Source organism: Lactuca saligna, chromosome 3 (assembly GCF_052625555.1).
Source record: "Lactuca saligna cultivar CGN05327 chromosome 3, ASM5262555v1, whole genome shotgun sequence".
NCBI lineage: Eukaryota > Viridiplantae > Streptophyta > Magnoliopsida > Asterales > Asteraceae > Lactuca > Lactuca saligna.
Window position 1 is genome coordinate 75,728,067 of NC_136419.1, and position 16,790 is coordinate 75,744,856.

At 37.5% G+C, this 16,790-nt stretch overlaps 2 protein-coding genes across 3 annotated transcripts; one reads left to right on the top strand and one right to left on the bottom strand.

Moving 5' to 3' along the window:
• Positions 1 to 10,484: 10,484 nt before the first annotated feature.
• On the top strand, positions 10,485 to 11,718 carry SYP112 (syntaxin of plants 112). Of its 2 annotated transcripts, XM_078985427.1 has the most exons (2): positions 10,485 to 10,613; positions 10,698 to 11,718. In XM_078985427.1, exon 2 carries the CDS (start codon positions 10,724 to 10,726, stop codon positions 11,627 to 11,629), a length of 906 nt encoding a protein of 301 aa, XP_078841553.1. In that variant the 5' UTR covers positions 10,485 to 10,613; positions 10,698 to 10,723; the 3' UTR covers positions 11,630 to 11,718. The 2 variants fall into 2 exon arrangements, with proteins under 2 accessions (XP_078841553.1, XP_078841552.1); XM_078985426.1 differs by lacking the exon at positions 10,485 to 10,613 and having other exon boundaries at positions 10,616 to 11,718.
• A 40-nt stretch (positions 11,719 to 11,758) lies between these two features.
• On the bottom strand, positions 11,759 to 14,134 carry LOC145036903 (Galactose mutarotase-like superfamily protein). Its single transcript, XM_078985428.1, has 10 exons — positions 13,962 to 14,134; positions 13,657 to 13,770; positions 13,335 to 13,445; positions 13,157 to 13,208; positions 12,928 to 13,065; positions 12,753 to 12,851; positions 12,560 to 12,657; positions 12,226 to 12,333; positions 12,082 to 12,163; positions 11,759 to 11,983 (listed from the first exon to the last, which is right to left on the bottom strand). The coding sequence occupies exons 1-10, from the start codon at positions 14,027 to 14,029 to the stop codon at positions 11,918 to 11,920; spliced, it is 936 nt and encodes a 311-aa protein (XP_078841554.1). The 5' UTR covers positions 14,030 to 14,134; the 3' UTR covers positions 11,759 to 11,917.
• Positions 14,135 to 16,790: the final 2,656 nt, after the last annotated feature.

The following is a 16,790-nucleotide window of genomic DNA, read 5'->3' on the forward strand; positions in this document are numbered from 1 at the left end:
CAAGCATGCCTTGTCTACACTATTAGACAAGTCAATATTAAGTACACTATTTCCTAGGCTATCAACACAAGTCACTGTTTCATACACACCATCACAAGGTAAAGCATCGAGCACAAACACACCATTCTTATAAAAAGAAATTGAACCATTCAAATCATTAAAAGAATATTTAAAACCTTGTCTGAACAATGCATGAAATGAAATAATGTTTCTCGTCATCTCATATGAATAGCAACAATTTATCAAATCTAATCTAACATCATTACTAAGCAAAAGTTGATAAACTCCGATCTTGGTTACTGGTGAAGACTTCTTGTTTCCCATGATCAAGTTTATCCTACCTCGCTCTATCTCCTCACTTTCCCTTAGCCTCTGCAAATTAGAACAGATGTGAAAACCACATCCTGTATCAAGGACCCATGAACGAGGAGATAATGAGTTATTAGAAAAAATAGTGTAAATACCTGCCGAGGATGGCTTCACTTTTCCATCTTTGATGTCCTGCAGATATTGTGGGCAGGTTCTCTTCCAATGCCCTTTTTGATTGCAGTAAAAGCAAACAGCTTCCTTTGGATCAGAGACATGGGGAATGGAAGCATTAGGCTTGGCTTTCAGGCCATTGCTAGACGACCCTACTTGTACCTTTGCCTTCCAGTTTTGCTTAAGAGGACCTTTCCTCTTTTTCCCCTTTCCCTGTCCAATAGCTAGAACAGGAGCACTAGCAGGAGTGGAGGCTATACTCTTACCCTTCATTCCTGCTTCAGCAATCTGCAACAAGTTGTGCAATTGGGCCAATGTCTGCTCAGTGTTGTTCAAATGGTAAGTTAAGATAAACTGACCATAACAATCAGGCAACGAGTTCAAGACCATGTCAATGGCGAATTCCTCATCAAAATGAATGTTGATCTTGACCAAACGCTCTATGTAGCGTTGCATTCTTTGCACATGAGATACAACCGATTCCCCCTCTTTCATCTTGCAAGCCATGAGTGACTTGACTACTTCAAATTTTTCTTGACGAGCTCGCTTATGGTATTTTTCCATAAGGTCCTTGTTCATCTCAAAAGGCCAGTAGTCCTCATAGTACCTTTGTAGTTCTGGGGACATGGTTGCGACCATGATGCATGCCACTTTGGTAGCATCATCATAGTGCTTCTTGTAGGCAGCGTACTCTTTGGGAGTGGCTTTGGACTCATCAAGTTCCTTGAGCTCCTTTTCAAGGACATACTCTTTGTCCTCGAACCTAAGCGCCATCTTGATGTTGCGCATCCAATCATTATAGTTTGAGCCATCCATAACGACTTTGGAGGAGATGTTTAGTAGAGAGAAGTTGTGGCTGGAGGATGATGAAGCATAAGTGTTTCCAGGAGCAGACATCTGAAAAAAAAAGGATAGTTTTAGTTAGATTTCAAGACACCTCAATATAATAACCCAAAGATATCATATCAAGGTTAGGATCCAACTATGACGATTTACAACTTAAAAATGGGATGCCGAGATCCAAGTTCAAATCACATAAAGGTAGGTGAATGACGATTCACCAATTCCACTATTAGACAAAATAAACGAAGTGAAATTCCTAATTCTTTTGAGATACATTAAAACTATTTAATGGCATGTTTTAATCTTGGATTATGCTCTACTATTTGTGACTGGGATACCGAGGATCACAAATTAGATGTGAATAACCATGCAAATGTGCTTGGTAACCTTATTGTCTTTATCATTAACTATTGATGTGCTGGTAAACCACACACGCTCCATCAAAATGACAATTATAAGATACCCATTACTATTCTTTATTAGTGACTTTTAGTGTGCCGGTTAAGCACACACGCTTCACTAACGACCAATAAAGCATAATGTGCAATTTCATGGATTAGCATACTTTTCACATTTTTCCTAATAGTAACTAGAGTTGGGATTTTGAAAAATAATGTTCTAGTACTTTCTTTAATAGCATTATACTTTTAATGAGGAGTAGTTGTCCTATCAAATCCGTTCTGCTAACGACCCTCCACTAATCAAGGAAGCGGTGGATGAGAGTGGACACCCATTCAACTACCATTTTATAGGCAGTTTCCTTATACCCCCCCTTATAGACTAGCTTCGTGAATGAGGCATACTAGCGATTTGACTGACCATATTCTTATACATATATAATGTTTAACTTTTAATTATAATATATATAAGGTGTGTTTTAAAACATTTTTAAAACTCCAAGAGTTTATATAAATTTTCGAAATTTAAACTATTAAATTTTAAATTTAAATAAACCAATCAATTAGATTTAATATTTATCTATTAATTAACTTTTAATTAATTTATTAAATCTTGTAAGGATTATCTAATCAAATTAATCAATTAATTTAATCCTAATCCTTATCCCTCTAAATTTCGAAAATTAGGGGTAAAGGATAATTATCCAATTAATATAATCAAGTAACAATTATCCAAAACAAGAAACCCTAAAATCTCTAGCATATTTCGAAATTCACAAGGGAGGAGGCTAGGGTTTTCAAAACCCTAACCCTAATTTTGATTAGGGTTCTTTGGAGGCTAGGGTTTTCGAAAACCCTTTGATCCAAAACCCTAGAAATCGAAAAATGGCCTTTAGGGTTTAATAGCTATAAACCCTAATTTGCAATTCAACAATTATAGCAATTCAATTTAAAATAAACAATGGCTCTGATACCACTGATGAGTTTTAGGTAAAACAAATAAACTAGAAAACAATTCCTAAGTTCACATGCAACCTACTTTGGATCTATGTTTTAACTATTGAACATACAACTTTGCATTGCAAAACAAGAACCCTAGAGGAGAGAGGCTATAATCGAAATTTACAAACTAGGGTTTAGTAATTACATACCTTTCAATTGTTATAGTAAACAATTGATAATTCCCTTGATCTTGATCTTGATCTTCTTGGAAGCTTAGCACCACAAGTGTAATGCCTCTAATGAAATCACACCCAAACTAGCAAGAGGAAAGTAGAAGAGAGAGGGGAGAGGGAGTATGCAAAATCTCGGCCTTAGGGTTTCTTCAAAAGAAAGAGTGACCAAAATATGAACCAGGAGGCTTCTTATATAGCTGAGGGATCTAGGGTTTAGGGAAAACCCTAGTTATCCTTTTCTTAGGGCCTAAGCAAACCCAAGGGCCTTATCCAAGCCCTTATGGACGAAATTATTAGGGTTTCCCCTAAAGCTTTCGTCCACCCTTATCCAAGGGGGTTCTAGAGCCTTCCACTCAACTATTAGATAATTGCAAACTAGTCCCTGCGCTTTATAATTAATTCTTTTAACCTCAAAATTAATTCTAATTAATTTCTGGGTAACAATTAATTAAACAAAATGATTTCTTATTAATATATTAATCTTTTAACATATTAATAAATTCATTTATATTAATTTATTAATCTTATAATAAATTAATATCTCTCCTTTCATAATTTCCTTGTCCGGTTGCTAGGTTTGAGGGCAACCCAAAAGGACTGTGCTGCTATCTATTCAAGTACATACCAATTATAGTTATGGGCTTAGACACCTAATCCAACAAATTATGCATGCTAGAGATAGGCTAGGTATTTCATATTCTAGGGCTAGAGTGGCCTGATTTGTGATGCCTTAGCCTAGGAGTTGATGTTATTTGTGTTGCACTTTTCGAGTAGGTGCTGAGGGTGAGTGTTCATCAGGAGATCTTGTAGAGAGGGATTTGAGTAGAGATGTAATCTAGGATAGATGCCTAGATAAGTATTGTGATGCCTACCGAGAGAATAGTAAGATACCACGAGGGGTAGAGTTGTAGAGTTCGGTGCTATCTTTGAGAATGAGCAGAGTAAGTGGAGTTACCACCTAGAGTGAGTTCTATATATTATTCGATGCCCGAATGCTGCTTGCTTTGTTCTTTGTGGGACCCTCGATGATGGGAGCTAGCTACTGAGTGAATATGACGATATTCAGGAGGTAGATGGATGACATCATTAGGAGTTCCTCAGCAGCTAATGGCGGAGAAGTGTGGGAATCTAGGAAGAGCCTCGAGAGAAATCTTAGTCAAATGAGTACGCATGTAGGGTAGAGTATTTCGCTGAGGAGCAAGCACATGTGAAGGAATTGGTGAACGAGAAGGTTAAGTAGCTACTTAGGAGCTATAGGATGGTCCATGTGGAAAGTATGGGTAGATGTGGCAGGTAGTATGGGCCCGTACTACAAGTAGAGGACCTATACTCGATACAGGGAGTATTCTGAAGGTTCTAAGTAGCAGATTGAGAAGTGATGTTATGGTTCGAGTACCATAAATTGGGGCAGATTGAGAAGTGATGTTATGGTTTGAGTACCATACATCGGAGCAGATCGAGGAGTGATGTCATGGTTCGGGTACCATGAAATTTAGCAAATTGAGAAGAGATGTCATGGGCTGAGTACCGTGGTTCGTAGCGAGTGATGTTTGTGGTTCTCCGATCATCCGATCATGATTGATTAGGCGGAAATTAGACACGATGGAGTTTTAGGCCTGAGGGCCATGAGTGAGTCTGAAGAGGTATCCCTTGAGAGGGAGGTCAAGAGTTCCAGAGTATTCTGTGTAAGATGTCAGATGTAGTCACGATACTAAAGGATAAGTAGAGATGGAATTTATGGGGGATTGCGGCTTGAGTTGAGCAATCAGCCGATAAAGGAGATGTCACCTTCAGTGACCTGAGTGGTACTATTTATGTTTCTTGTGGGGAACATGAGAGGCGTGAGATTTCGACTTTTGGATTTAGGAATAAACCCTGCGGGTTGATATTGAGGACGATTTTCCACCAGAGTATCACGCAACATGTCTGCCACAAGGAAATGAGTTACCATGAGCAGGTAGTCAGTTGGGACTGAGATGGTCAAGGACCACGTTACAGCAGGTAATCTAGACGAGTATATCAGGACGGTGGCTCTTCTGTCTATGATGGGTATTGAGTATGGTAGTGGGTCCCTGTTCTTGTGATGATTCATGTGTTGGAACGTTGGTGGAGAAGTCGAGGTTGAGGAGTATGATGATTCATTGCTTCAATCTAAGAGTTAGAGATAATTTTAGACAGTTGGGATGTTCGGTATTGGGATGGTATGAGACTTTGAACGACTAGAGGCAGTCGTGATGAGAAGTTCCTGAGGATTTCATCTAAGATTCAGAGTATTTGAGGTTGCTTGATCTCTTTAAAGGAGATTATGGGGCGTTGCATAGCACCTTCCCTGGGCAGGTGCGATGTTGCTAGTGGAAACAGTCTGTGGAATGGTTGGTGCGCCAATTGGTGATGGTTCGAACCCTAAGTGGGGGAGAACCGGGTATCGTATTGAAGGAAGCAGAGATTTATTCAAGAGCGGTTAGGAGGGGGATTTAGAGACCTGTGGTACGAATTCACGAGACCAGAGATATTGGTGATCGAGGAGAGTAGCGGAGCGAGATGATGCATGTGGTATGTGTTTGAGAAATGGTGACTTTCTCGGGTAGGTGGTCAATGGTAAGGAACCTGGTGGTGGTCAGGTCCGTTCCAAGTGGAACCCTCGTAAGGATGGTATTTGCAGTTGAGAGCTTCTGAGTCGAATTAGGGATTGTATATGCCCTTTGGGGTATATAGAAGATGATCGAGCAGCCAACTCCCAGGTCGGTATGTGTATTCTTGCATGGGTTTTGAGAAGTGGAGGAAGGAGTTTTGAATGGTCAGCATCATGCTCTGAGGCGCGAGCGATTTCCCCGTGTTCCAAATGGGTGTTGGGATACTCTGAAGTTGCGCGTTGTGTGAAATAAGGGATATGTATGAATTTCTAAGGAAATGCATTGAGATAATTGTGTATGATGCCATGAGTGAGAGATCAGTGGTTGAGGCAGGGCATCGTGATGTTCTGTGATGGTGATCCGAGGTATCCGGGTATACATCTTGATTTCGGGTATTGTCGTCAGAAGGGATTATTTAAGAATGTGAACTTCAGCAAGGAAAGGTATTTTTGCTATGGCGGTTGCCATCATAATCTGTGATGCATATTTGGGACAAGTGTGTGTAGCTATCTATGATAGTATGTGGAGCATGAGTTAGTGGACGTAGTGTGGTGTTGTAGTGAGAAAGAGATTCTGGGGTGATGAGAGAGGGAGTCGTGATACTACGGGGAACCGTAGTATTCATTAGTCCGAGGGTGTTGTGATGCTATGGGGAGCCGTAGTACTCACAACTCAGAGAGAAGGAGCTGCGATACTACGGGGAGCCATAGTATTCGCTAGTCAGAGGGTGTTGTGATGCTATGGGGAGCCGTAGTACTCACTATTTAGAGACTATTGTGATGCTACAAGGAGCCGTAGTACTCATTAGTCATCAAGAGGTCATCGTGATGCGGTGGGGAGCCATAGTACTTGCTAGATGACAAGAGAATGTGATGATGGATTACTTTTCGACCAGGGTATGATACAAAAGAGTTTTGGGCTTGAGTAGCCCTAGTATTGAGTTTTTAGGGCCTGGTGGTTGAACTAGGGGCGAGATTGGGGTCTCCATCCTTGTCGGGAGTCATTATTTTTGATTTGAATTGTGATTATCGCAACATGAGGGGATTGGAAAAGTGGTATTCGCACAGGGTGCATGCTGAGTCATGAGATGAATGTTTCATCGGGACACAAGGTTCCAACTTTGGGGTCGGACCAAAATCTCGAGTTGAGTTTGGCATTGATGGTGTGTGGGTAAACGAGATGAGATTATATAATTATGAATTGAATTCTTGGATGAGGGGTGTTGTTGCCGTCGGATGTCTAAAACCTGTATAGGTCAGTACTCGGGTGTGGGGGATACTGCGGGATACGCAAGAGATATGGACAATAGACATCAGAGGTCGGGGTCGAGTCGATCCTCGGTTGGATTGTAGTTTTCATATGAGGTAAGAGAATTTCGTGAGGCATTTTGGATCATGTTATAGGTGACCTTTGAGGTTCAACTGTGGAGTCAAAAGTTAACCTGGTGCTCAGTATTGAAGAGGGATATGAGAAATGAGCTAGAGATTATTATGATGATGTTTGAGGACACTCCCGAGCGAACGTGGTTATTTCTTTTGTGACCGAGGGCAGAGTGTTGAGGATTCTTTGTTCGGGTAGAATCTGATAGCAGTTTAGTGTATGTGCCTCAGTGGGGTGTGAACCCTTTCGTTCTTGGGGCATGTTTCGGATAACTTGCATGTCCGGTTTGGTGGGCGATAATCGGTTGTGGGTTTGGTCTTATGAGAATAAGAGAGCCAGTGAGTAATCAGGGTTGATATTCGAGGATTGAATATCATGGTGATCGCTAGAGTAGGCGGACTGGCGGCGGGTCAGGCCACTAGAGTTTCCGGTTATTGGGAAGGAGTATTTTAGCGGCGAAAGAGTTGGGTTAAATTATAGTCTTGGGAATTTTTGTGTGGTTTCAGGTGTCCATGGAGAAGATATCGGTGTATTATGAGATCCTCTCACTGGTGCCTTTCGGGTTAATGATTTCAATCTATGTGTGGTTAATGAATGATTTCGAGGGCGAAATCTAATTCAAATGGGGGAGAATTATAACATCTGGATTTTTAGGGTTATTATGGTGTATGTTAATCTTGTGATTAAAGGAGAGACTCGACGATTTGAGGATCCAACTCGCCGAGTCGAGTCGGGTTTCTCACGCAGATTTAATAAGTGGACTCGACGAGTCAGAGGAGGGACTCGTCGAGTAGGTGCTGGGCAGAGAAGCCCTACTTTCTCGGTTGGGATCTATTTAAAGGTCCTTATGGCCTTCATTTGCGGCCATTACACCATGAGAAACCCTAGAGAGCAGAGAGAAAGCATGTGGTGCAAGAGGAGGGCTAATTCATCATCTTTTGGTGTGTCTTAGCAAAGGGAAAGATGGATTTCGAGCTAGGATGTCTTATAGGACTCAAATATTCAATCATTTCATTCAGAGCTGCTGTGAGAGGTAAGGATTCATGTCCATCTTCGTTTGGGTGATAGATTTCATGAATCAAGGGTTTCTTCTCTTGTTTTGGTAAGAGATTTAGAGTATGTGATGCCCCTTGTGTCTATATCTTTAGATCTGGACCTTGAGAGGTCCAGAGAGTCCCTATTCCCCAGCTTTATGCAGTCCTTTATGAGTTTGGAGCTAAGGTTATCATTTTAAGGGTTATTTCTCCATTTATGGCTATATGTGGGTTGCATGAACGTAAAGTTTGAACCTTTACGTGTTTATTGAGCTTGGAAAGGTCGGATCTATGGATTAGAGGAACAGATCTGACCTCAGAAGGTCGTTTGAGTATGATCATGAAAGCAACTCACCGAGTTCATAATTGGACTCGATGAGTCGAGTCGGGTTGCCCAACGATTCGAATCGATTGGAAACCCGTCGAGTGGAAGGTTCACCCGACGAGTCAAGTGAGGCCCTAGAAGAGTTAGAAGACACACATGGACTCGCCGAGGCACCCCTGTGTACTCGCCGAGTCTGGTCAGAGTTGACTGTTGACTTGAATTGACTTCTATTGACTGCGAGGTGTTGGTCAACATAAGTAATGGAGACTAGGGAGGGGTAAAATGGTCTTTTACCCACTTCCCGATTAGAGAGGGAAAGAGTAATTGTTGAGTTATTTAGAGTTGAGATTTCGAGAGTTTATTGGAGATATTGCCTTATGTGTTAGGCGGTGATGAGTTCGAGATTCAGGTGTGAGGGTACTACGTTCTGCTTGCTAGGTGAGTCTTCTCACTATACGTTACCTAGAGTGGTATTATGAGTTGACCGGAAGCTCTTATGTGCTATGTATGAGATTGTGTGCCATGTGTGAGATTATGTGCTATGTGATGTATGTATGATATATAATTGTATAGACCGGACCGGAGGGTCCAACGATTCAGACCGGGCCGGAGGGCCCAATGAGCTATGACCGGACCAAAGGGTCCAACGAGCTACGGGACTGGAAGGTCCCGCTGAGATACATCGACCGGAGGGTCGTACAGTAGCCTCGAGTGGCGTATGTGTTGTATGTAATATTTTGGGGAACTCACTAAGCTTCGTGCTTACCGGGTTATGTGTTATGTGTTTCAGGTTTTCTCAGGATCACGGGTCGGCACCGACTCGATTGTACACACCAAAGGAAGGGTTATGTTTTGAGGATCCTGGTTTATTATGCAATTAAAAATGGAGTTATGTTTGTAAATTAAACAGAAATGAGATTTCTATGAAAAGTGTTTTAAGAATTAAACAATTATTTTAAATGAAAAATTGTTTTGAAATTTACGGTGTTACATATAGTTATCTCTAAAATGCTCTTTTTATATGATCAAAAGTTTTGTTTTCCCAAAGGTGAAAGGTAACACCGCACACTTTAACCCGCACAATTCTATAGTGACCAGTTGGGGATCCATTCTAAATTGTTAACTTTATGAACCAATTGAACCATGTTGATTTCCCTTCTTTTTGGAAGTTTCTTGCATTGCTCGAGCTTTTGAAATTTAATAGTCTTAAGTCCCCCTACATAAAATAATGCGACCTCATGTAGCCTATCTGTTGTCGGTCCACTATAGAGGTGTGTTAGGCTTTGTATGTTATTGGCTTCTCTAAGAAAATAACGTTTCCCCTAGATCTTGAGATAATGTGATTTTGATTGTGGTACAAAAATGTTTTTCATCCAATAAGTAGATTCATCTTGAGTGGATTTTCGATATCCCAACATGAATGAGATCTGATTGGGCGTGTAACGTTCATCATGGATCCAAGTGTGGATTGAGGTGGCTCATCCCGATGTGTTCATGATGGGTTGGATAATATTCTTTTGTCTTTTTTCAAATTTAGCAGCATTTACGGTGATAGTTTGTTAAGACTATCCTTCAAAAGTTTTACATCTAGGACTCACTTTCAAGTATCTAACAAAGACAAAATTGTTACCATAAGCATCCTTCTATTTGGTAGTGTAGGCATCTACAATCTTGGTCGCAATCTTTGAAACATCTCCATATACTCGAGCTTTTGTAACCATCATGCGACTTGATATGAATAATGTTGTGATCAGTTCAACAATTTGATTGATATGAATAATATTTTGGTCAATTTAACAATTTGATTGTTTGCTTTTTGTGGGTCATTTCACAAATGATTTTTTATATAATAATATTTTATTATTTAACAATTAAAAAAAACAACTTTATTGCATCTAAAAATAAATTTAAGGCACAAATTCACATTTAATACCATAAGATTTTTAAATCTGTTGTTAGATATCAAATTCGAGCATTGGATTTGGAAATATAACATTATAACCCTCCTTCATCTTCCCAAATATTGATAACCGACTTCCCGTTCCCCCGCCACATTAAATTCAACGGCTACACACCTGCAAATTCAAATCTCAAAAACCATCGCCAAGTGCTACACAAACTCAAACAAACACACACCCAATTCCAATTCCAATTCCAATTTCAATTCTTCAAGGCTCCTTACCATTTAATTTCTCATTGATTGCTTCAACTTCCGTTTCTTCACATTCCGATTCTCTCCTCCATCGCCACTTCAAGTCTCTTCGTTGAGTCGTGAAAGTTTCACGAACAAGCATTCAACAATTCCCCGAAATCAATCTCTGATTTCTGTTAATACTCGCACAAAGGTATGTTTACAGTGATTCCATTTGAATAGTGTTGTGTGTTTATGATTTTGTCCGGTTAAATGATGAAAAACGAGGGTTTTGCAGGTGGGTTTCTCAAATCGACGAAGAAGATGAATGATCTGATGACGAAATCGTTCATAAGTTATGTAGATTTGAAGAAACAAGCCAAGATCGACATCAATTCAGAACAAACGGATCTCGAAAAAGGTACGCAAGAACCCAACATTACTCCCTCCGATGAAGCATACCTTTCTAAATTCTTCCAAGAAGTAGACGCAATCAAATCCAACATGGAAGAAATCACGAATCTTCTCTTCGATCTTCAAACTCTAAACGAAGAGACTAAATCCACTCACAGTCGCAAAGTCCTCCGCGGATTACGAGACAGAATGGAATCCGACATGGTTTCTGTTCTTCGAAAAGCAAATGCTGTCAAAACTCATCTCGAATCTCTCGACAATTCCAACGAACTGAACAGAAAATCTTCATACAAAGAAAACAGCGCTGTGGATCGAACTTGGGTTTCTGTAACAAACGGGTTACGATCAAAACTCAAAGAACTAATGAACGATTTCCAAGCTTTGAGAGACAAGATCGTTTCAGATCATAAAGAGTATCTCAAGAAACGATACTACAATGAAACTGGAGAATTCCCAAGTGATGGAATGATGGAAACGATGGTTTCTGGAAATGGGAAAGTGTTTGAAGGAAAGAAGGATTTGGTTATGGAGAATAAAGAGAGACATGAAGCTGTGATGGATATAAAGAGGAGTTTGAATAGACTTCATCAAGTTTTTCTTGATATGGCAATTTTAGTGGAAGAACAAGGGGAGAATTTGAATGACATTGAAGGGAATGTAGCAAAAGCTGGAAGCTTTGTTAATGGTGGAACAGATAGCTTGTTTTATGCGAAGCAGATGAAGGATAAACATAACAAGAACTGGGTTTGCTTCATTTGGTTTATGGTGATAATTATATGTTTGGTTTGTGGCATTGCTATGTTATCTTCTTTTTGATAACGTGTTCATGAATCTTTAGGGTCCCTAATGCTATGTTAGGATATGATTTGTTCTTTTGATTTTTTGAGTTTTCTTAGCTCAAGATTTAGACCTTAGGGTATGAATCTTTGTGATAACGAAAAAAAATTGACTTTAATCAAAGTTCTTGAATGAATGTTTAGTTGTTTTTGTTGCTTTATTGTTTGTGTGTTATGTTTTCCACATATTTATTTGCAACTAAATTGTGTTTTCATAATACAATAATCACAAGTCTCTCTTTACGAAAAACAAAAAAATTAATTCAATTTAACCAACACTAAGTTGTTGAGTAGCCACCCATGAGTTCTCCGGCTCTAAATCAACATTTCCAATCTGAAAATTATTTAAATTTAAATATTAAATAATTACACATTAAAATGAACAAAAAAAATTTATATCCTTTATATAAAAAGTGTCACATGTTGAATTACCTGAGCATTTTCCACACATACAAAATCTTTGTAGCACGCTTCCATTGTCAAATGTGGGTTCCATAGAACCGCATCCGGCCAACTGCATGGAGGGCAAATAAGTAATTTGACAACAAAAGAAACTAAAAAAGATTAACAACTTACTTTGTATTCTTGATTGATATGATGTCACCAAGACCATTATCCAAATATAATTCATTAGAGGCACCAAGATATACGCAGTCAACAAATCCAGGGTAAGTCACCACGTCTCTAAAATCATTTAAATTACAGTTCAGAACAGAACAAAACAGTACAGAACAATACTCAGTACAGTACAAAACAAGTTGTACGGTCTGTATTGGTATTGGACTGAGACTGATGTCAATGGGATAAAAGTTACATTCTTTGTCCTACCCACGAAAAGGTGGGACTGGGACAAGGACGGGTTCTGGATCTTTCATTTGTGCAAAAGACGAAAATGCCCTTATACAAATACCTTTCCTCTTTACCCTCAATGGGGTTCTTAGGGTCCGGATCCTTGTTGAGTGTCTTACAACCTTTTAGACCTTTAACTGATGCACCCGATACAGAAGCCTTCAAAAAACCAATTAAATCTTTTAAATATTTACACAAAAAATGACATTTATATTATTTATATTATTTTGACTGATAATGATAAGGACACTTACACTGAAGTAAGTATGAAGGGCAGTGGTGAATGAAAATGGTTTTTTGTCAGTGTTTGTGATTTTTAATTCAGTTGAAAGGGTTTTCTTGTCTAGGGTAATCTGCAAATAAAGGAGAAAAATGTGATAAATTTTGAAGTATAATGTTTGTTTGATAAGAAATTAAGAACATGGTTACCTTGTATAAAGCGTGAAAGCTGTAATCCCACATAGATCGACTGTATGGGCTATCTTTAAGCTCTAGAGTGATAACAGGAGTTCCATCGACATTTTCAGAATCCACAATTGACCAATCGGAATTCCTTGCAAATCCATGCTGTTGAAAATTTTATGTAGAAATGTTTCAATTTGTTACAAAAAGTTTAACGATTTATGGATCATGGATGCAATCGTTGTGGATTACATACCTGTTGCATAGGGCCAGGTCCGAATTGTGGGAAACAATGCGGGATTCCTCCACTGTTTCCAAAAGAAATAACGAAATGGAAGAAAGAATGAGACTCGAGAGTGGAATTTACAGTGATTCTAGGATTCTAGAAGAAATGGAGTTATAAGATTTGGATTTAAGATGAGAAGAAAAGTAACCTTATGGGCTTCTGTCCATTGAAAACAGCATCTGGACGAACAAAAAGGAGATCCCTGCTTCCGACTTTCCAAGATGTAACACAGCCTCCATATAAGTAGAGCTCGGCTTCACTGAAAAGTTATTGAGATGAATGTAGAATGACCTAATTTGAGGACCTGATTGTTCAGAATGCAATAATAATCACTCTGAAATCGGAAATCCAAGTATATTATCGTATATTCCTATCTACATTATCCACATAGTTCTCAATCGTTTCTGATTAAGGAACAAATCAATCGATGAATATTCACGGAATATGTTAAATCAATCAAATCGAAGTACCTTCCATGGGAAGAGGTTAACACAACCTTGGGCAATTTCCCCAATCCTTCAGTAACTTTAACTCCCAAAGTCGCAGTATCCTTATTCACAGTCGCAAATGCCATACCTGAATACCTGTCATCAAACACTAGTTAAATCCCTCGAAACTCGGTCAATTTCTCAACATCGAGCTCTTTTTTTTGAAGGAATTGGTCGGAATTTTTCAATCTTCAGTTCATTTTGATTAAGAAAAAGCGATCAATTAGGATCGAACGTTGAACTGAAGATGGAAACTTTGAGAAGGGGAATTGAAGAAGGAAACTCACCGGTTGACCCGGGGTAGCTTAGAAGAAGTTAGGGTAGGAAGAGACCACGTCATTGATATTGCCCCCATTATCGTCTTCTTTGCTGAAAAGAATCAAGTTAATTCGCACACAAACACACAGATTTGTAGTAGCAATCACGAACGATATTTTTTGCACTGAAAAATGTCGTTATTCATCGTTATGCTCACCATAGATATCGCATATTCGAGCCTAGACATAATTACGGAATTGACCTTTGAGTTGAGATAGAAAATGAATTACAACTCAAAAAAAAAAAAAAAAGGAAATATAATATTAAGATGGTTTATTAAACGAGCTCAAACTCGAGCCTATATCACTAAGTTCGATTAGGCTCACGAGCCTATATATATAATATAATATATTATTATTTTTATATATTAAAATAAATATTTGAAAAATTAAGGATTTAGGGTATTAGTAAACGACCTTCTTAACGAGCTTGAATCATGCTTAAGCTCATTTAGGCATGTTAGATAAAAAACGAGCCGAACTCGAGCCCAAACCGATCTTGTATAATTCTTTACGAGCTCGAGCTGAGCTTAGTATAAGAACAATCGAATTGAGTCGAGCTCGAGCTCGAGCCTTATATAACTTAAACAAGCCTGAGCCGAACCTGACCAGGCTCGAGCTCGTTAGGCTCGTTTGCACCCCTACAATCTACAATGATGAAAAAATTGCAAATTAAATCATAACAAGTTATTGCTATAATTGAAAACTGAAATAATATTGTACTTATGTTTCTTTGACAATATTAGCTTAAAGTACAATGTTATAATCTAAGAAAACCTCATATAAATGCTTTAACACAAAGACAACACAACCACACTAACACACAAATGGTCTCTCTTAGAAAATGCATAAATGATATGTGTTTAAAAAAGTATCATAAATGGTCTTTGTTTAACTATATTCACAGACATTAAGAAAAAATCATAAAGACTACAAAAAACAAGTCGTTTGATCGTTATAAGAAATGTCAAAGTCATTAAAAATTGTTGGTGTTGTCTTTAATTTGACATCACCTTCTAATCTTGTACTTAACCTACGTTTGCATTTTGCTTTTCATATCTGAATTTTTGTGCATTTAATATAATCTAATATGTTGCTTATTGAGTTTCACTTTTACATTTGGCTCAACATTTAATAGCAATGTAATTTAAAACTACAATGTTATAATTGGATTCAAGTTCTTTCCATAAATCATTATAAAATGTCCAAATAAATAACATACTAAGTGCTATTTTTTGGTTCTTTTCGACCGGCTTTGTACCAGAAGCGCACACAAAGTCAATTATACATAAATGGACCCAATCAAACTAAAAAAATATATATATACAAAAATGGATTTAAATCTTACGTAAATGGTCCCCTATTATTTTACAGTTACATAAATAGTCCATGTTTAAAAAAAATATTAAAGGAATTGTCTGTGTTTCGTTGTTAAATATTTGTTTTTAAAAATTTCATATTTAGCCATTGTATATTTAAAGTGAAATAATATAAATGTAAATTTGTGTGTTCCCAATAGATAAATGATGAAAACACTGTAGGAATCATCCATGTTTAAAAAATTACAAAAATTATCGCAAGTATGAATATATTAAATCCTTGTTAAAAAAATACTGAAGTTAGACGCAAATGTTCTTTCCAAAGTAATCAAAAAATCAACATTCAATACTAAAACAGTTTTAGTGAGACTTGCAAATAGGAATTAAAATTTCCCATTAAAAAGGTGAAAATGTCAAGTCGGATGCAATTTGTTCCTATAATTTTTTCATTATTAATAAGAAAAAGTATATATATATTTTTTTCAAAATCATTTATAATCCATAGATAAATAGTAACTAAAACTTTCCTATCAAGATTCAGATAGATACCTTAAATGAGAAATAGATTAGCACGTGTAACATGTTTGCATTGGAATATGCAAAGTTGTATCAGATAATGTTGACGGTTCTTATATTGGGATAATTTTTGGTTCCTTTTTCTCCTGTTAACAATTTATAGAGTGAAAGATTTGGTGCCTTCATTTTTATCTTGGTTTGGTCACACTTCTCTTGATATCTCATATCTTACAATAAAAAAGCCAAATTATAAACATTCTATATAGGTCTATGTTCAAATTATTTTTCCTCTCAAATGAAATGAGAAAAATATCAAAAAGATTTTGGGTGATTTTTAAACCATTCAACCTACCTCTTTTTGAGAGAATTATAGAAAGTAGCAATGTACCATCTTCTCACTGCTATTTTGGGGAACATACTTTGTTTCGTTACATGATAACATTATACTTACAATTTTAAACGATAATATAAACATATCACCTGAAACTTATAATGTGCTAATCAATTTTCATTTTACATATTAGTATTATCGGTATGAAAAAAATATTTATATTATAGGTAACTAAATGCACTTACATTTCCCTTAGTTGCAAATAGATGTACGTATGTTGTTATTGTAGGTAAATAATGTAAGTAAGTTGCTATTATGGGTAAATACAATAAAGAAAAGTGCTATTATGGGTAAAAAACAAAGTAAACTATCTATATCAATAAAAAGAGTAATTACATTTCTATTTCTTTCAATTTGCCTTTCTTTTAATCTACTTTTTAGCTTTCTTTCCATTTAACCTTTTATCAGTAAATTTAACTAGACTTTCGGATAAATACTATATGTCAAACTTCAAATTTTTGTAAACTTTATGAAAATGGTATCACTTACCTTGTTAAATCGTTGCACAATGATCATATTGTTTACCTTTTTGGGCTGATCAACATTGCTATGATGAATCGCAATCTCATCATT